The sequence below is a fragment of the Kogia breviceps genome, chromosome 9 (assembly GCF_026419965.1).
Source record: "Kogia breviceps isolate mKogBre1 chromosome 9, mKogBre1 haplotype 1, whole genome shotgun sequence".
NCBI classification, from domain to species: Eukaryota; Metazoa; Chordata; class Mammalia; order Artiodactyla; family Physeteridae; genus Kogia; species Kogia breviceps.
The window spans coordinates 62,170,504-62,191,991 of record NC_081318.1 but is presented as its reverse complement, the minus strand read 5'-3'; the positions used below and the strand labels follow the sequence as shown (position 1 = coordinate 62,191,991).

The 21,488-nt window shown below is 41.2% G+C and overlaps 1 protein-coding gene across 21 annotated transcripts in view; it reads left to right on the top strand.

The window, feature by feature from the left end:
- The window catches only part of ICA1 (islet cell autoantigen 1), a 146,400-nt gene that overhangs the window by 98,010 nt on the left and 26,902 nt on the right, over positions 1-21,488 (top strand). For all 21 annotated transcript variants that reach the window (XM_067042557.1, XM_067042568.1, XM_067042560.1 and 18 more), the window contains 3 exons: positions 5,708-5,833; positions 7,221-7,319; positions 19,281-19,378. In XM_067042557.1, coding sequence (XP_066898658.1) covers positions 5,708-5,833; positions 7,221-7,319; positions 19,281-19,378 — 323 coding nt within the window. The remainder of the gene's footprint in view (positions 1-5,707; positions 5,834-7,220; positions 7,320-19,280; positions 19,379-21,488) is intronic.

Genomic DNA, 21,488 nt, shown 5'->3' with positions numbered 1-21,488 from the left:
TAAGGGAAGACCAAAAATAGATAGCTCCTGAAGTCTACACGTGGCTGCCCCCACACATGCATGGTGCACACCCAGTCACTTATACATACTTCTGTGCGTAATACAATGTCAGAATTGCTCCTGCCATCAGTGGATAAGTATGGGATAAATCAGGTCCAGTAAAATGACTCAGCAAGATGTTTGATCATCTGACCCTCTAGAGGTCTTAGTATGTTGGCCTCAGAAAAACAATCTTCTTTTAATGAAGCCAAATATCTGACCTTCTGTTTTCCAAGTGACTTCAGATAGGCTAGACTTTCTCTTGTGGCACCTTTCTAAAAGTCAAAAGAAGTAATTCGTATATTCTCTGATCTTAAAATTTTTCTCTGAATGCAGGATGCATAGTTAGGGGTGAATAGATCAAGTTAATTAGGGAGGAGTATTGAGAACTGGTTGAGAAAGCAAGTCAAGAATCCTGATGTGGTCTGAGGTGTCTACAAGAACTGACATGAGTAGAATCACCTGGTGGAAAAGGAAAATTAGACAGTGATACTGGGCTTGGGGTGGTCAGATACATAGGAGTCATCCTCTATACCCCCAACATCTAACCCCTCACCAGGTCCAGTGTGTTTTACCTACTAGATATCTCTCCAATCAGAGCTTTCTTTTCCATATCTAGCATCACTACCCAAGTTTAAAGCTACCATCATCTCTCCCCTTGACTCTAGCTCTATCCTCATCTATTCTCATCTCCCTCCAATCCATCCACACACTGCAATGAGTGATCTTTTCAAACTGAAAATAGGGTTCTATCTCTTCCTTGCTTCAAAGACTCCAATGTTTTTCCACTGCTTCTAGGATAAAAACTAAAATCCTGAGCATACCTCCAAGGCCCTGAGATATGCCCCAGCCCACCTCTCTTGCCTCATCTCATACCACCTTTCTGTTTGCTCTCAGCAATCCAGCTGCACTAGCTTTCTGGGGCCTGTCTTATTGCCCTGTACCCCAGGGCCTTTGCACATCCTCCTCCCCCTGCTGGAGCTCTCTCTCCTTGCACAATTAACCATGCTCAGTCCTTCAGAAGAGAGCTTGAGCACCACTTCCCAGAACATACTCTAGTTCAGATTTCTTGGTAAATCATTCTTATGGAACTGTGTGGCTTTCCTTCTAATCATCTCACTCAGCTTGTAGTTATTTCCTCACTGCTATGAAAATGCCCACTGGACTGTCATCATGAGGCCTCCATTTTGCTCACTGTTATCGGCACATGGAAGATACTCAGTATATATTTACTAAGTGAATGGATAGAAGGAGAGAGACAAATCCATCTTATAGAAGACAATGTAAAAGTAAGAGTAAGATGGGGGGTGTGGCTTTATTTTACTTTTAAAGGAAAGAAAACACTAGGAAAAAAATGCAAAGCTACTCTCAAATTATTTGGTTGTGTAGTAATATGAAGACTTTTCCCACTAAATGGAGAAGCCAGATTGTACTGAGTACGAATAGCTTTGGCTTCATCATATGTAGTTCAAGTTGGGGCTAAGAGGTAGAATTTCAGGTTAGGACGAGTAAGTACAGAGAAGTGCCCTGTAGTTTTGGCACACAAGACATTACTCCTTTCTCTGGTGAATTGAATTTCTGCAGCCTTGGGAAGGCAGGACCCATGCTAAAAAGGGTCAAATATATGTGATCATTTCCTAGAGCTTGGAGAATAAGAGAACAAAGCTGGGGCAACAGGAGTAAAATTAAGAAATAAAGAAAGATACATTTATTTGAAGATTTTTTTAAAGAACCTTGAAAACTACAGGAGCTCCTCAAGATGTTTCTGTAATTGAATATAATTTATTTGGGATTGAAAGGAATAATAATCAAAACATTTTTTACTTAAGTGCATCTGGAAGCACATGAAATTAGACTCTTGATGTGTCCTTGGTGTTTTGTCCTCGGGCTGCAGACTGGAAATGTGTTTTAGAGAACAGACATGGAGCACAAAATATTAAATGAACTTTGCCGTATTCAAAATGCCCAACAGTGTAACATCCTCCTTGTTTGGCAGGGAAAGGGCTCAACATTTGGCAACTCAGCAGTGCATTAAGTATTTTAATAATCATTGTTGACACACAAAGCATATGGCCTTTCAGAACTCACTGAGTCAAGTGCTGAAGTCGTCTTCTAGGTTTCTAAAATTACTTTTCAAAATTCAAACAAAATTAAATTAGGGCACATTTCAACGTATGTTAATTCATGAGCTCTGTGTTATAAGCAAGGGAATTAAGTTTTCTTGTAGGATAAAAGAATATCTATAAACAAATTAAGTTTTCTTCTAGGATAAAAGAATATCTATGTGTAACTGATTATGTTAATGTAAAGGAAAAAGCAAAATTCACATCCCTACAGAAAAGTAATTTGTATTTATTTAGAAAACTCTAGAACCTCTGCATAAGCAGGCCAGCCTCATGGCTACCTTGTATTTACTACGTACTCCTATTCATGCCTTAAGACTCACCTCAGATATCCCGCCATCTCAGAAGCCTTCATTGCCCCTTACTTACCGTTTATATCAGTTATGTATATGGCCCCAATAATGCTATGAAATAAGCAACTGTAACACTCAATGGCTTAAAACAATAAGCATTTCTTATTGCTCACAAGTCTGTGGGTTCGCACAGCAATTCTGGTCTCTGCTGGGCTCACCCGTGAGCTGTGGGGAGGGGAGAGGCTCTGCTGACCATGGCTGGCCTCCTTCACATGTCTGGGCATCAGCTTGCCAAAGGCTGATCTGGGACCACTGGGCTCTCCTCCTCGTGTCTCTTGCATGCACAAGCCTCAGCACCTCTCCACTGGCCAGCCCAGGCACATTCTCAGGTTGACCTGGGCATGTTCTCTTGGCAGTCTCGGAGAAGGGAGGGAGAAAGTGTAAGCATGCTAGCATTTTTTTCCCCAAGCTTCCAGTTTCATCACATTTGGCCCATTGAGCAAAGCAAGTCACATACCAAGCCCAGTGTCAGAGTGGGAGGAGACTACAATGTTACAGGGCTAAGGGTGTGGATACTAGAAAGCCTGTAGTTGGGGTTTTAATGACATTGATCAACACCCCTGCCCATGCCACCCCCCCAGCATTAATCATTCCCTTGTCTGTGCTACCTCTGTCTTCACTCTTAGTTCTGTTGTTTAACTTTTCCCATTGTATTATAATATAGTTGCTAACTTATCTGTCTTCTCTAAAAGGCTAAGGGGTCCTTGGTCCTCTGTGCATTCATTCTAAGTATTTATTGACCACCTGCTATGTGTCTCATTCCTTTACAGACCTCCCAGCTCTGAGCACTGGTCCTGACACATAATAGGTGCTCACACTCACTAAGCATGTGTTGAATGAATGCATACATGAAAGCTCACACATGTATTTATCTCTTTCCCCTTCAGAAGGAAAGGGTAAAGACAGATGCCTTTCAGGATCCCAGTTGAGGAGTTCTTCCTGGCTCGAGCAACTGGTGAACCAGTGGGGACCTGCAGTGAAACTCTCAGCTGCTTAAACTTCTTGCCCTCTACACTCTTCCACTTCTCCCTTCAGGAACTTGGGTTTTCTCTTTTGTATCATCCCTATTCCTCTCAAAGGAGGGCAGAAAATCACTGAACTTAACACATCCCAACTTTTTTTATAGTCTGCATGCCCCAGTAGCTTTCCCTAGCGTCTCTCCACTCCACAGTGAGGAATGATCGAGTTCTGGGATTTATTTAAGCTCAGAATGTGCTTTGAGAGGAGCTGGATGGCTTCATTTGCTGGTTTTCCAAGCTCTGTAGATTTAGGAATACAGAGGAATTCTTAGGAAATGCTTTACACAGCTACAGAAACAAGACCTTATTCATATAGGGTATTAATTCTGTCAATATGGTATTAAATGTACTGCCTGATTACTTTCCAGTTCCGTAGAAGCCTACAGGAAAAGTTGTGCTTCTGGGTAGAATCGTAATTTTGAGCTTCTTGATTTTGCAATGGTTAGTGGAAGTCGTTTGGGGCAGCAGAAGAGCGTGGCTTTGGAGTCAGGCAGGCTAATCTAGAATGCCAGCCCTGCCTGTCAGTTACTTCCCCTGATGAAGCCTCTTACCCTCAGCCATCAGAGTGCAATAACAGAGGCTAACAGAGAATAAAGCTGGCATGTGATGAGTGAATTGTATTAATTGTTCACTTCTGTCAATTGTATAATATTAATTTAGAATTATATCCATTGTTGAATTGTTTTGATTGTTAAATTGTTACAAATGATAACAATTGTGTCAATTGCTACTATTACTGTATAATACCCTATAATTTTAAAAGCTGTGAATATAAATCATTAGTGGTAAAATTAATATATTTTAAATCAAATAATCTTCATGTTTATTTTTATTAAAAAATAAAACTATCACTTTTTTTCTGCCGCGGTCTCTCCCGTTGCGGAGCACAGGCTCCGGACGCACAGGCTCAGCGGCCATGGCTCACGGGCCCAGCCGCTCCGCGGCATGTGGTATCCTCCCGGACTGGGGCACGAACCCGCGTCTCCTGCATCGGCAGGTGGACTCTCAACCACTGCGCCACCAGGGAAGCCCAAAACTATCACTTTTAAGACTACTTTAAAGGTTTACTTTAAAATGGTACTCAGGTACTTTACCTTTAGAAATGGTCTGGAAATTTTCTTGATTCAGTCACCAAATATATATTCAGCACCTGCTTTGTACCAGGTCACCAGGTGCCTATCATATAATGGTGATCAAGGTAGACATTGTCCTCGAGTCCCCAGAGATACCCACCCGAGGTATCCTGTGATGAAAGAGCTACCATTAATGAGTCAGCATTATTCCCAGCTCCCAGTTACCTACGTGGTAACTACAACTGCATGAATTATCTGAGATAAATTAATATGTGACTCCCTTTCCCTGGTTAAAATAGGATATAGTGATGCTTCAGGTTAGAGGAAGGGGGAATTTTGATTCCACTATTTTTGATGTAGCTGTATTAAATTTTAAAACTTTCTGTATTATTATTAAATAATATGTAGAATAACATTTCTGAATCTTCCTGACCTTCCCTCCATCCCTGAATTACTGCACGGCTTAGGGATGGATGGAGGATTGCTGGTGTGCATATGCAATAATAAAAAGTTGAGAGTTTGTCAGTGGGGATAGTTTTTTAGGCTGTGTCACAATTTCCTAGATTGGATCTTGGAACAGAAAAAAAAACGACATTAGTGGAAAATCTGGTGAAATTTGAGTAACATCTGTTGTTTAGTTAATAGGATTGTATCAGTATTAATTTCACATTTTTAACAAATGTATCATGCTATGTAAGATGTTAACATTAGGGGAAGGAGAGTGAAGAGTATATGGGGAAGTCAGCTTCAAAGAACCATAGGAAAACAGTAAGGCATATATTATCCCCTTACCACCCTGCGTGTTTCCAGACTTCTTCCCGCTATGGTCAGTTTGTGAATGCCTTGAGAGGAGAGGAGTTCTACCATTCGACTGAGAAAAATACTAGGATGGTAAGTCTGCTATAAAATCATGATATACAGTACTGTCGTTTAGGTCCTTTGGAAGTAAAGAATGGATATTGTAGCATCTTCTCACTTGCCTGGAATTTTCAAAGTTGTTTTCTTACGTGAAAGAGTTAATTCCGCTATTGGTGTTTTCTCACTGACAAATTTTAACCAAATAGTTTGAGTGGTTCAGAGATCCTCTTTTACTTTGACAGGTGCAGACACAAGTTCGCCTTGCCAAAAAAAGCTTTGACAAATTGAAGATGGATGTGTGTCAAAAAGTGGATCTTCTGGGAGCAAGCAGATGCAATCTCTTGTCTCATATGCTAGCAACATACCAGGTAACAAAGTGATGTTTGGGGCTTCCCAGGTGGCGCAGTGGTTGAGAGGCCGCCTGCTGATTCAGGGGACGCGGGTTCGTGCCCCGGTCCGGGAAGATCCCACATGCCGCGGAGCGGCTGGGCCTGTGAGCCATGGCCGCTGCGCCTGCGCGTCCGGAGCCTGTGCTCCGCAACGGGAGAGGCCGCAACAGTGAGAGGCCCGCGTACCGGAAAAAAAAAAAAAAAAAAGTGATGTTTGATGCAGCGGACCAAGAATGTTACAAGGTTTAGATAACAGAAAAATGGTGTTTGAGCCCAAAGTATGGTTTGGGCATAATGAAGTTCAGATTGCCTTTCTCATAATTTACTTCCCACATCTCTCTTTTCTAGCATCCTACAGTTAATCGAACCAAATGTTAGCTCTTCCCTGTATATACACTGTAATTCCCCACTTCCCTGCATTTATTTAGGTGGTTCCCTCTGCTTGCATGCTCTCCCTCTCCACTTGTGCCTTTCCAAATTCCACTCTGAGGTACCAGAGTGTCCCCTCCTTCAGTAAGCCTCTTCTGAGCTCCCTTAGCATTGTTGCTGTAATTCTCACGGCATGGTCACTTCCTCACCAGGTTGCCATATTTAATAACCTTGCTTTTGTCTCCTCATTGCCTGTCAGTTCCTTCAGAATGGCGCTCGCATCCATCAACAGTACTATTGAGCACCAACTGAGGGTGGGAGGCAAACTCTGGGTGTTGTAGAGAATATACAGTGGATAAAACCAGATTTCCTGTCCTCAAGGAGCTTAAAATTTAGAAAGGAAGTCAGAGACAGTAACGTCTGACTATATTTTCTCTACCTCAAAGTCAGAACAGGGTGTGCTAAGTGAAATGAGATCTACAAAATCCAATGGAGGCTTGAAGAGGGAGAAATGGAATCAATTGAGGGAATCACAGAAGTCCATTGTTAATGACTAGCCCTGGGTTTTGGAGGATGGATCAGATGGGACAAGTACAAAGAGAATGGAGAGGAGAATGTCCCAGGTGGTAGAACAGCATGAGCTGTAGGGGACAGGGAGCCATTAAGTTTGGCTGAAATACAGGGTGTACGTAGGGGCTTAGTAGGAAACAAGGCTGCAGAGATAAGTCAAAATCGTGTTTTAGGAAACCTTGAGGGGGACTTCCCTGGTGGTCCAGTGGTTAAGGCTCCGTGCTCCCAGTGTAGGGGGCCCAGGTTCAATCCCTAGTCAGGGAACTAGATCCCACATGCTGCATCTAAGACCCAGCACAACCAAATAAATAAATAAATATTGTTTTAAAAAACAACTTTGAAAGCCACAGATGGGCACACTTCTCTAGGACCCCTGATTAGATCTGGGCATTGAAAATGCTAATAGCTTTACTGTCTTTCTTTACAGACCACTCTGCTCCATTTCTGGGAGAAAACTTCTCACACTATGGCAGCCATCCATGAGAGCTTCAAAGGTTATCAGCCATATGAATTCACTACGTTAAAGGTATGAGAGCTAGAGGGGCCATTAGAAAAATCTTATAAAAAGTAAAGATTTGTTTCTATCACCAGCAATGTCTATTGAAGCAAGCATCATTATTATAACAGATTCTAAATGTCAAAGAGAGAATTATGCCCCCTAGTAGAGTCTTTTTTACCACATCAGTATTCAACACAGCGGTAAGCCACAGCCATCCAAAAACACAGGTACTTCTTACTGGGAGATGAATTGTGGTGAACTTGAGCCTAACGATTGGCCCTGCTCCTTTAAAATACTTGTTTGACGTTGCTAAAGAGAAAGTTGTGCAAGTCTAGTACACTTCATTACTTTTTACTTATTAAATGAAAATATACTCACTTAAGAAGGCATTTTCCTTTCTTCCCTTACTTCTAACAAATACCATTTTATTCTGTGAGTACCATCCAATATAGAATATGATTTTTTCCTAACGCTACAGTCATATTTTCTAATTGAAGAAGCAACATTAAACTCAATGATTTCTCAACCCAAAAGGAATACATGCAAAATGTCAGGTTCTCAGTATTAAAACTGAAGGTGGAATCATTTTGCTCTGTAATGGTTGCTGAGGGTGAATACATATCGAGATACGGAAGTGATTTGGGTTCTAAAAGTATTTTCAGAATGGTGACAGAACACAGGGTGCTTTGATGCCAGGTCGTATCTCTGAAAGGAAAAGACCAGGAAAGAACTAGTTAAACTTCACCTTGAAATTACCATCCTTTTAATTTTTCAGGCAGCTTGTAAGTAGGTCTCATCACTTTGCTTGACAAAACATTAAGAAGATTTTTCTTTTTTCTTTTGCCTTAAAATACCTATTTGATTTTGAGATGCTTATGTCACTGCATCTACAAAAGTACTAAGACAGAAACACTTTAAGACCATGGCCCTTTAATTGGAGGTCCCAAGAGGAAAACAAGACAGTCCCCTCACCTTGTTATGTACCTGACCTGACCTCAGACAGATCCCCTGGCAATCGAGTTTGTTTTTCCTGATCCCCTTGTCAGCTGGTCACTTACTCTTTCATTGGTGCTTGCTGACATGCCGCATAGTGTAAACAGTTGAACTATAAGCACTTGAGGGAACGGACCTTTTATTTCTTGTGCATTGTCCTTGGTCCAGCCAGATGTTCTGCACACAGCGAAGCCGCAGCCTTCCTTATCACACTGGCTATGTTACAGCTGTTGGTAAGGACCGCGTGCCTTCTCTGTGATTTACTGCTGCTTTCATCGCCCTAGGAAGCAGCTATCCCGACCAAGGCAGATTGATTAAAATTATTATAACTCGGGCTTCCCTGGTGGCACAGTGGTTGAGAGTCCGCCTGCTGATGCAGGGGATACGGGTTTGTGCCCCGGTCCGGGAAGATCCCACATGCCGCAGAGCGGCTGGGCCCGTGAGCCACGGCCGCTGAGCCTGCGCGTCCGGAGCCTGTGCTCCGCAAAGGGAGAGGCCACAACAGTGAGAGGCCCGCATACCGCAAAAAAAAAAAAAAAAAAAATTATTATAACTCACACTACTCACATTTCTTACACAGGCCTGAGCAGAATCCCATGGATTAATCTTTGGTAAGGCAGCAAGTGTTAGGTTTTAGGGCATAAATGTGTGTCAGAGTTTATATTATAATAAATACAAAGGTTATCAGTCATTTGAAAGACAACTGTACCTAACACAAGTTGGCCAGATGGAAGATGAGATAATGCCTATCTCAGATACAGTTTTAAAGAGGTTCAGATTTGAGTTAATTGCATATAAAGTACAGTATAAAATCATGAAGTTGAAGTTGTGCCACAAGCATCGAAGAATCCTGTGTGTATCCCTGGCCTTCTGTGCTGAGGAAAATATGACTCCTTAAATTTTGCTGTGATATTTTTCCTGCAGAGAGGACCAAGCTGATTATGCTAGAGAATTTCTGGGCAGAGAATTTAGTGAAAGTTTCATGGCAGTGCTTCAGATATAATTCCAAGTATTTTGGGCAGATGATTACCCATTGCCTTTTACACCCCCCAAGCCTTCCTTAAATTATGGTTTAAGTAACAGTTTATAGTTCAATTGTAATATAAATTCGGTAGGAGTAATAATACATCTGTTAAGGTGTAACAAGATTATAATAATGTTAAAAATGTTAAATGTCCAGAAGTCAACCAAATAAACTATGCTTTTATTATCGCTTTAGAATGCTATTCATCTAGGCTTTCAATGATGACACGTTATATTCGAATCTGAAGCTACTAGCTAATTACTTTCTTTATATGGACTCAAACCCGTGTCATAGAACACTGTTATTACCCAGCCCATTACTGCACAGATGGAGGCACATTGCATATCATATTGTATGCCACAAACTTTGAGAATGAAAACCATAAATACCTTATGTATCACAGTCAAGCTTGGACTATAACCTTACTTACCAACCCTCTTGCAATAATAATGTTTTAAAAATACAAGTCTTTTATATAAAAGATTTTGGCTTGATCAAATCATCTTTCAATACATATAGGTATACATATGTGTACACACATATGTTTATATATGAATGGCACTGTATATCAATAATGAATATTTTGAAATTTAATTAAATATTTTCATGATTTACTTGTTCTTTGGATTTACCTAAGCAAATAGTCCCTTAAATGCCTTTTGGGATGCTGGCTGGAAAGAAAACATTGTCTTTGGGGAGGTGTGCCAAGCTCTGTTAATGAAAAGCAACCCATTTGCTTTCTTTGCTGCGGGGCGTAGTCTGAGTGTGTTGATAATTGTGCTATTGCAGCTGTATTTCCTGACTATTAGTTTTATGCTTGATGAAGGATGATAATTAATGTGTTAAACACTCAGTGCATCCTGTTTGGAGGGAAGAATCTTTTGCTGCAGAATTACAGAGATGTAACTCGTGTCCCAGAAGTTCGTTTTATTTCTAATGAGCCTTTCTCTAGAAAATATGTGTAATTCTCTCTTGTATAATATTTTTATTATAAAAGTGAATTGAGTCTTCACCTCACACAACTTGAAATTTTTCCAAGTGACTATTTTGACATTTTAGGAATATTTTGTGGTACTATTTTATGTGACAACAGCTATTACATTTTTACTCAGGCCTCATTATATTGATTCTACGTTTACTGACATATTCCTTCATCTTTCTAATTTCATGATAAATACACTTTTGTAGCATTTTAACTTTATGGAAAATTTAGCCTTGAAATTTAAAGTTAACAAAAAAATTGTTAATCTAATAATTGTAACGGCTCAAGTTGAAAGTTGAAAGACTATCTTTTGAGGGGTTTCCCAATCTCATATTTTCAAGCAATAAATATTTATTGGTTCATTGCAATGCTACTAAACATATATATTTTGCATGAATTATCATTAGTGTGTTAATTTTATACTGATTCCACATCATCCGGGAATGTCTTTTACATGGTAGAAATTACCAAGTCATGGGGATAGGAATGGAATGTGACTAGCCCTATCTTGAAAGCTTTTTTAGAGAAAGTAATTTAGACTAAGAGTTTAAAACATTTTTTTTTTTTTTTTGGGAAAAAAACTAAAAGAAATGCTGTCTATAGGAGAGCAGTACCTGTCTTAAATTACCAGCCTTCAGCTGTGGTCATGTTTGCTTTATCCTTTCAGGATGTCACTTACTTACACGTTTCCCCACATATCCAGAACAGGCATCAGGAAAAAAAAAATTAAAAAAAAAAAAAAAAAAAGCCCTCAAGAGTCAAGTGGCTTTTCATTGGAAAATCTAAAATTCTGTTTGTACCAGTGGCCTTTTCTCCCCTATCTGGCATACTGGCACATGCGCTGAGTTGGATGTCTTTATAGAGAAATGAATATTGGGCCCTTTGAAGACGTGGACACGCTCCCTGGGGGCTGGTTGAAGGGAAGGCATGTTCTTCTGCATTGGTATTTGTGAAGAGATGAGGACCTATATTGAATGGCAATGGTCAGCAACAGAGTATAGTCCTGTGAGGTGCCCCACTGCAGTGATTTGGGGAGGAAAGCCGGTTTTTGACTCTGGTTATGGGATAAAGCAAGGCATGTTGGAGTCAAGCCCTGGAGCCAGCCAGATCTGGCTCTAAGTCTAGCTCTGTCACTGCCTAGCTGTGTGGTAGTGGTGGTTGTGAGTGTGGCAGCCTTGGTGGTGGCACCAGGAGCTCCATGGTGGGGGGGTAGGTAGGGATGGATTTATTAAACATTCCGTAGTGGGTCCAGAAGACAGCCATTGGCAGTATCGATACAGAAGGGTTTGTTGCAGTTTCACCCTAGGTTATTAGTTTTGCTCAGGCAAGCCTGTATGGCAGTGGAATAGGAGGTCTCACTAACCTTGCCCAGGGAAACCCAACCTCCTCCCTCCCTACTCCCCCAGACGCTCTGGCAGCCCTTCTGCCCTGCAGACCCTGGTCTGGGCTTAGGTCATTCCCACCAGGGATAGGAGAGGCCAGGGCCGGCCTGCACCCCAGAAAAGCAGGAGGGTGTCCCACCCCTATAACAGGGCTAATTCTAAAAAATGTGCTTTGGCTTTGCAACTGGCTCTTGGTCTGTGCCAAGATTTTAACTCTAAGGAAACCTCAATTTGAAAACCTAACTCTGCATGTTCAAAAATAACCATTGAAATGGATGTGTCAATGTTCCCTCCTCTCTCTCCTGGGGTCTAGGACTTAGCACTGCTATATGGAACATCATTCTACAGACTCAAATGCTTTTAGCTCTCACAGTTCAAAAAAGAGCTTTTTCTAAATTTTGTTTTTCTCAAATTCGTATGCCTCACAACCTTCTTCCACCCACCCCATTTCTCAGTTAATCACTTGAACATTTACCGACAAGCCACATGGCTCTGTAGTTACTTGCTTTGAAAATAAAGCCATAATAGTTTTTATGAAAATTGGGTAAATATCCCTGCAATGCAGTTTTAGTTGCCAGCCCCAACATGGCAATTACTCATGGTGAACATCCAGAATATCCTTTTAGCCTTTCAAGTTTTTTCTCAGTGTCTTTACTTTACACAGCATTTAGCAGAATGATGTTTTTCCCCAAGCTGCTCCAGGCCAGATCATTGCCAACAGCAAATTGGGATGCATCCAGGTCACTGGGACAGGAGCGGTAGAGAGACTGACCGTGGCTACCACTGAAATCTGAGGTATTTCAGATTGGATGGGGACAAACCCAAGCGTGGCTGGTCATCCATTCATCCTTGATGACTGACATTGGTTCTTCAGGGCAGCTGGTAGCCCAGGCCCTGTTCACAGCAGTAAGATGCTTCTCTCCTCACCGCCTCTTCTTATTTTCCACCTCTTCCTTGAGGGAAAAGGAAAAAATATTATCATTGTATGTGTAGTTACTTTATGCCAGGTGCTCTGCTAAGGGTGAAGTGCAATAATGTCTAGAAGAATTTGTCATGGTACATGTGACTCTAATGTACCAAGGTTGGGTCTTATAATGAATAATGCGTTAGGTTCAGCATTGACCTATAGAAAGTGCATATATTTTAGTTAATCCTCAAAGTAGCCTTGGGGAAGTGGGCATACTTGTTCTTTTTTCCATGTTTCAAATGAGGAAACTGAAGCTCAGAAAGGTCTAGTAATTTACCCAAGACCACATGGCCAGTACATGGTAGATCTGGAAACAGGGATGCTTATGCTTCTTTCACTCTGCCTTGTGGCACTTCTTTCAGGTGGTGTTCTGGCCCTGAGGCAGGAGGGTAGAGAAAGCAGAATCACCACCTTTAAAAAGTACAGCTATAAATTTTCAATTAAAAATAGCACTTTAGGGCTTCCCTGGTGGCGCAGTGGTTGAGAATCCGCCTGCCGATGCAGGGGACACAGGTTCGTGCCCCAGTCCGGGAAGATCCCACATGCCGCGGAGCGACTGGGCCCGTGAGCCATGGCCGCTGAGCCTGCGCGTCCGGAGCCTGTGCTCCGCAACGGGAGAGGCCACGACAGTGAGAGGCCCGCGTACCACAAAAAAATAAAAATAAAAAAATAAAAAAATAGCACTTTAAAGTATTTGCTTGAAGGCAAAAAGCATCTTTAATATGTCAGTCCTCAGATACCATGACCCTTCCTTTAGAATTTGAAATGAAGTCCTCTCCATCTCCTTGGCACTTCATATGAAAGGGGAATTCAGTAAATATTCTTGGCCTGGCTATTCAATACAGTTTCTTAACTAGTTGTAGAATTGTAAAGGCCTGGATTTAAATATTGCTTCTACTTGTTAATGGTTGAATGGCCTTAAGCAAATTACTTCACCTCCCCTGATCTCCATGTGCCTGTCAGGAAATCAGAAAGACATTGTTTATCTGGGTTTTGAGAGATGTATGAAACATGGAATGCGGTACCTAACACAAAATGAGCCCTTAAGACATCTAATTCCTTTTAGATCTTTAAAAGTCATTGATAAGAAAGCATGTTTTGAGTGCTTACTATGAGCTCGGTATGCTGCAAAGGCATTATCTCAGTTAATCCTCACAATGTCCCAAGAATGGTTTACTTGTCTCCTTTGTTCTGATGGCTGCTGGGGCGGGGGGGGGGGGGGGGGGGGGGGTAGGGGGGGCCGATGAAGACCCTTTTCCATGGCACAGCACTACGTGAACTATTTCCGAAGTCCATCTCTTTCTAGTACACTATGATGCCTTCCCAGTACTAATTTTCCATCTTTTTTTTTTTTTTTGGTTGTGCTGTGTCTTAGTTGTGGCATGCGAACTCATAGTTGTGGCATGCATGTAGGATCTAGTTCCTTGACCAGGGATAGAAGCTGCATCCCCTGCATCGGGAGTCGAATTCTTAACCACTGCGCCACCAGGGAAGTCCCCGTCTTATTTTAAAGAATAGATTGTGTTTATTTCTCTCTAGTTTTACTGTTTAACTTTTTTGTTCTACAGTAGAATTCAAGAGTACCTTCTGGTCCTACATTAATTTGTGTTCCTTGTACAGTGCCTTTATAAATTTATAGCTGCATGGGTGGGGAGGACATATGAGCTAAATGTCCATAAATTATGTGGCTCATACACATCGTCATGGCCTCTGTTTTTTTATTCCTCACGTGCTACTAATTATACAATCACAAATATACACAAACCCAACTGAGTTCAGCATCTTTTAACCATGCTGTGCTATTTTGTGCACTTTTATTTCCTTTTATAAACAATTATTTGGCACCTTTATATACATATCATGTAATTAATGGGAAGTAGTCTAAGAAAATTAAAAGTAATAAAGATTAGAGGAAATGTTACCCAGTTGTCAAAGTTAAACATTAAAATTAGGTCGTTAGATGAGGGCTGATTGCTGTCCTTTTGCCTGTGAAATTTGTTTTGCTGAGTAGTTTTGCTTTCATTCAGATCAATGTTGCTGTTGCTTTTATTTTCCTAATACAGGAAGTAGTAACTCCCTTTATTATATTAAGCTGTTTCCTTTCTAAGACACTTTTGCAAGCTCGGTCTGTAAGTTTCCTCTGTAACGCTGATCTTACATATTGTGTGTGTGCTTCCTGAAACCATTTAAGCATTGATGGAAACTATTAGCATGTCAGTGCAGCCTTAACAGAGAAAGGTTACATGGTCTAAAAACATTCCCTCCTTCACAGAGAACCTTTCAGTCTTATATGATGTTGTATTGCTTCTAATTCATAGTGATTTTCACAAGCAGTTTTAATGAAGGACCTAGAAGGTTTGGGGTTTAGAAACAGAATGCTTTGACGTTTTATTTCTGGACATGGATTTGAACATGGCTTCCATCAGCCAGTGATTCAAACTACTTCCATCTGATGGCTGTCTTGTCTGCACAGTCAGCAAGCCCTCTTAGATTCATTTTGCCTGAGCAGATGTTCACGTCACACAGAAGATGCTGTCACCTCTGACTTTTAAGGATACTACAGGGTTAAGCGTTTTCAGCTGAGTTTTGGACTTTAATCTGAAGAATTCACTTCCACCCCCCTGCCCCCAGTTGGGCCTTTATAATCAAACCTTGGAAAACGTCGTGATTCACTATGTAGAATATCCTGTATCTGACAGTCACACCCGGGAACTAATTTTGAAGGAGTAAAGCAGGCATGATTTGTCCTCCATAATATTTCAGAGTTCCTCTAAGCCTCTTTATATCTTCAATGTGTACCATCTTTTGTAAGAAACAAGTTCCATATGTGGTGTTGCAGGGTTTTTTCCCTTGCTCTGTAGAGGAACATATAGCTTAGTTTGATCTAAAACTCTCTTGCTTCAAGAGACGACTTCTGAAAATATTGTAAAATTGATTGTGGTGATGATCACACAACTGTGACTATATTGAAAACCATTGAATTGTACACTTTAAATGAGTGAATTCTGTGGTATGTGAATTATATCTCAGTAAAGATACGCCCACACACGCACCCCCACACACACGAGCCCCCTTCGTTCAAAATTCTAATATTTAATAAATAAGCCCATGTGCTCAGTATTAATTTTGCTTATGATTTTATAAGCCTTTTCATATTATTCCCCTAGCCTTTGAATTTCCTAGCTAAAGAGCTCTAATTTTTGCAGTTTAACCTTATGTACATTAATTTATCAACCAACAGGTGTATACACAGCACCTCTCTTGAGTGGCAACAACAAAATTGTTTTAAGGACAATGGTAATAGTAGGAAGGAAGGAATGATTGTCACAGGAATTATTAATAATAAAGTAGCAATTGGAACTGCAGCCATTCTGCTGGTGAAGCACAATAGTGACTTAACTGTGATGGTGGTGACAGGGGGCCAACAATTGAGTGCCTGCTAATGGCCCAACAGGGGCAGGGGTTGAAAAGAAGGAATAAGTGGTTTACATCACAAAGGGGTTGTCTGAGAGCTGCTGGAGTGTGGTTCTGAGGGGAGGTCAGGCTAGAGACAGAAGGGATGATAACCATGGAGCTGTCAAGGGCATCTCGGGCTTAGGCGAGCACTGTGGCAGCTAGACATGGCTGGCTGAGAGCAGCTGTCCTGGCCCTGCCAGTGCTGATTGATACAAAGGAAATGCAGAGAGAAGATGACTGAGCAAACCAGGAGGCCTGAGCAAAGTGTCACAGAATCTAAAAGCAAGACTTGGAGCCAACGGAGCCAGCCTTCTCTGGAAATTCTCCTGGCTTCACTTTGACCAGGGTTGGACCACTCTTTAGAGAATAAAACTGCTAGAAGTGGGGTGTGTATGAGTGTGTGGGTGAATACAGTGCCGTGATTGGCAGCTCAATTGAAAAGAGTAAGTTCTTGACATCTGTTGAACTACTCCTTGTGGTTGCACATTTCCAGAATGCACGCACACACACACACACACACACACGCGCGCGCGCGCGTACATGCCCAGCTTTTACCAGATGCCTTTGGGTGTACACACACACACACACACACACACACACACACACATAAATGAAGAACACCAAGACTATGGTCCATATTCCAATTGCTTCATTTGTTCCAATGCTGGCCTTCATAGCATTTCCCCCTCCAGCCAAGGATCATAGTGTCCATTTAGTTGTCATGCAGTAGAGAGACAGAAAGAGCAAAAGAGTATAAGGAAACTAATGGGGGCAAAATGTTAAGTATTGAGGAATGTGGGTAAAGGAACATTCTCCCTGTGTGACCCCTGTTGACCTCTTTATCCCAGTCTCATGAGACTTGTCCTGTTACCCACTACTCTACAGCCAAAACAAGCCAAGCTGTCTCTACTGCTAGGCCTTTGCACCTGAGGCCCGTGGTTCTCCTGAGCTGCACATGGCTGGCTCCTTCCTGCCATTTAGATCTTCGTTGAAATATCACTTCTAAGAGAGGACATTCCTGCTACCTGCTACCTATGACCCAATCACTTTCTATCCCCCATATCAGTTCCCTGCCTGGATCCATCACTAGCTGATAATTTTGTCTGTCTTGTGCACCATGTATCCCCAGCACCCAAAACAGCCCCTGGCCTTGGTATGTGCTCAAACACTATTCGCTGACTGAGTGTACTAATCTAAATGTCCAGAAATAGGGAATCATTAAAAACGATGGCAATGCCTTATGGATGTGGTTTAAGCAAGAAAATGCTTCAGAATCCTAATCAGGGGACATATATTCAAAGAGAACATTTAGCCCTACCTTAGAATTTTGGCAATATAAATTAAACATTTATATTTTTTAAATTCAATATTAAATGTTTAAGATATATAAAATTTCCTCACTCAAATTGTTTTGATTATGAAATATCTACATAAATTAAATTGGTTAAGAGGGCATCTCTGCTCTATAAAAATATCTACTATACAAACAAGGATTCCAATTGTATAAGTCATATGAGTAAGAAAAAAAACAGAAAGGAAATATTATAAAAATTATAACTATTTTAGGGAAATGGAATTATGAGTAATTTTTCCTTTTTTGCTTCCCAAACATTCTACATGTGGTTTTATTACTTTTCTAATTTAAAAAATATTTTTAAGAGACAAAACATAATGCAGGATATGTATAATGAAATACAAATAAAACTGTAAGTGCAGTTTGGAGATGGAAGGACGTTCTTGAATCTGGCATGCTCAGTGAATGACGCTTTATGGAAAATGGTAGTAACTGGTCTGGACTTTGCAGAGACTGATAGGACTTTGAGGATAGACAGATAGGTAGAGAGAGCTTTTTAGGTTAAAGCAGCAGAATGAGCAAAGACAGGAAGGGAGCAACTAGCACACAGGAGACCATGAGGAGAGAAGCCTAATTGAACGGAAGGACATGTGACGTTAGTAGGAAAGCATCTGGAAGAGTAGGGTAGGGTCAAATTTTAGAAGATCTTTCAAATTGGTCAGAGAAGTTTAGACTAGAAATGGAAGGAAATAAGAAACTACAATGGGTTCTTGAGAAAAAGGGCAACGTGATGGCCTGGGTGTTATAGGAAAATTATTCTAGCAGGAGGAGTGACACCAGTGTCCATCTGGTGTCCATGTCAGACACCAAAACCAATCACAGCTCTACGCCACCAAGACTCAGCCTTCAGACCATCTTCACCCAGCCCTCCGGTCAGCCAATCGGTAATCAGTCCGAGTTGGCAGATGAAAAGTTATTGCCTCCTCTGTGTGTGTGTCATACTAGAAAAGTGAAGGATGGGAAGGAGGGAGACAGGAACAGTGAGGTGAAGACCCAAAGGATGAGGACTTGGATTTTAATAGTTCTGAGAATATAAGCAGGATAAGTATCTTGAGATATTTCTTTTTTGTTTGTATTATAATTAGGCCAGAAATAGAGATCTTTTTGTATAACTCATTATTCAGTTGTTACAGGAATGTTTTGCTTTTTCAGGCTTTGTCACTGGTGTACAGTTCCTCAGCACTGCTTTTTTTTTTTTAAACAAAAAAAAAACCTTTCCTTAAATATTTAATAAACTTTAAGAACAGTCACTCAAAGACATTATGTGCCACAAAAAGACTCTCACCCGTTTTTAACCTACAAAGATTTGGATGCACCTGCTCTGTCCACTCGTGAGAGTTAACTTGTCAGAATATGTTAAGCCACTATTTTGGGTTTGAAAAAAAAGGGTTTGTTTCCTCTTGTTTTTTTAAAAATAAGCTGTTTTATATTGCAAAATAGCAAACAAAATTAAAAATAAAAATTGTCTCATCTTTGGGAGAGAGAAAGCTTCTACTCTGTCAGTGTGGGCTGCAAGCAGAACAGAATGTTTATCTTGGCTGCATGTTAAAGATGGAACATAAAGTTAGCAATAGCCAAAAGGCCTTCTTTTGAATAACTTATCACAAAAGGGAAAAACATAAATCTAGTGGCAAAACAACTCTCCTTTATAAGCTAGTATTTCTTGGATAGGTCTGAGAACATCCAAAATTTCATTTCTGTCAACTTGTTTGGTTCAAGGTTACCTCCCCAAACCTCTAATTCAGGGTTCGATTACTGGGACCAGTGGCAGTTGAGATTTTAATTGATCTTTCATTTTCTTTTGTTTTCTTTCCTATTACCCTGATCAAGAGCTTACAAGACCCTATGAAAAAGCTGGTTGAGAAAGAAGAAAGGAAGAGGATTGCCCAGCAGGAAAGTGCAGAGGCCTCAGTGGAGGAACCAAGTCAGTAAGTCACGGCTCCTTCTCTTGGCAAACCTTTCTTCCCACAGGTAAGGCCACCGCCATCCTCGCTGACCGAGTCTGCCGGGGTTTCTGACACAGGGTGATTGCTTTACTTCCTCACTTCTCTGAGTAGATGTACTAAAATTGAGGCCAAACTCCTCCCCTCACATATTCCTGCTAGACTGGGACTCATTTATCCCAAGAAGAGACCCCTTTCTGGGGTCTTAGGAAGGGCAACTTGTGAGGAGTTGACTGGGGCAAGAGAGGGCAAAGCTCCTCAGTGCTCCCTGGCCTCAGCCCCAGCTTCCTGCTCTCTGGGATTTCTGCACCCCATCTATTCCTTTTGTCACCATCAGTTACAAGATCCTGTCCTAGATAGGAAATCCCCGGCTCTTCTCTCATAGAAGGAAATAACCTGTTAGCTTACCTCACAACACATGTAGCACTCAGGTGTTATGATACACAAGTGTTGGGTCTTGACGTTTTGTTTCTACATGCAGACTTTCTGTTTTCTCCTCTGTGAAGCGGAGAGCAGCTCTGAGTGCAGGAAGTGACCCTCCATCATCATTTCTTGCCTCTTTACAGAGAAGCCTCCTCCAGTCATTTTTAAACACTGAGATGAACTTTTCAACATATATGCTGCATGATTCCTCATCTCATACAGCAAGGAGGAGGTTTACATGTGAACCTATGTCTTTTTCTGTTGAGATGTCATAGCCCGTGGGAATGGGCTTAATCTTGAGCTGCCTAACCTAGGAAAGCCAAGTAGATTACCTTACCTCCATTTGCTCTTCCTTTTCCACACAAAACAGTTTAGATGACAATCTTGTGCTGAAACAGGTTTACATTTTTACTGTGTTTCTAAATGAGGTTTTAAATATATCTTTTTTGTCTGATGGAAGTATTTACCACCAAGAGTAGCCTTCGTTAATTTTAAAGCAAATACTAGAAAATTTCTTTAGTGCAGAACAAAGACATTTTTTCACTGTAGGAACAGCTATAGAATGTGCTCTGAATCTAGTACAGTTGACTATTTTAGGGGGAAGCAATTTAACCTATTCCTGGTAGTAATGGTGATGCTAGCTACCATTTAGTGAGCACCTACTGTGTATGAAACACAATGCCAGGTGCTTTATTCATGTTATCTCAACTTATTCTCATGATGACCCTCCATGTAATGAATGTAGGCATTTCCCTGTTGTGTTAATGATGGAAGTGGGGCTCAGAGAGGTTAAGGGACTGCCCGTGGCCCCTAGTATAGTAAGAGGCAGGGCCTGGAGTGAGTTCTGGTGCCTTCTTTTCGCCATATATGTTACTGCAATCAAAATAAAGTATTAACTTTTACTTAGAGAGGAACCACCGAAGATTAGTTTTAGGTGGTTGGTTTTAATTAATTTCATATTCCTTCATTATTTTTAGTACTTCCTTTTTTTGAAGCTCAAAAAGTATAATCTAGTAACTAGTTTAAATGACAATGAAATTTAATAAGAATTTTGTTCAGAAATGGCAGGTAGGGGGCTTCCCTGGTGGCGCAGTGGTTGAGAATCCGCCTGCCGATGCAGGGGACACGGGTTCGTGCCCCGGTCCGGGAAGATCCCACATGCCGCGGAGCGGCTGGGCCCGTGGGCCATGGCCGCTGAGCCTGTGCGTCCGGAGCCTGTGCTCCGCAACGGGAGAGGCCACAACAGTGAGGCCCGCGTACCACAAAAAAAAAAAAGAAATGGCAGGTAAAGTGAACCACTTTGCTAGGAGGGGGATTCAGAGGCACCGGCTGAATCTCAGGGTGGTGATGTATCTGTGCCACGATCTTACCCATGAATAGTGAGAGTTCAGTAGGCGACAGTCTTGTGGATTTGAGAATTATCCTGCTTTCAGCCTTATGTAATTTAGCTAACCTCCTGAGGTATCTCTCCCGTAACACCAGGAATCAGAATAAACACCTGCTTGTCCATCAGTTTTTTAACTATATTTTTAAAGTGATAACTGTAAGTATCTATCTTTGTTATACATAACTGCCCACCTAGATATTTACAGAATATGTGCCTTGGCATGAAACTAAATTCAGATGTTAAGATACTACTAACCAGTTTTAGTACAGGGACAGAAGAAAGCCC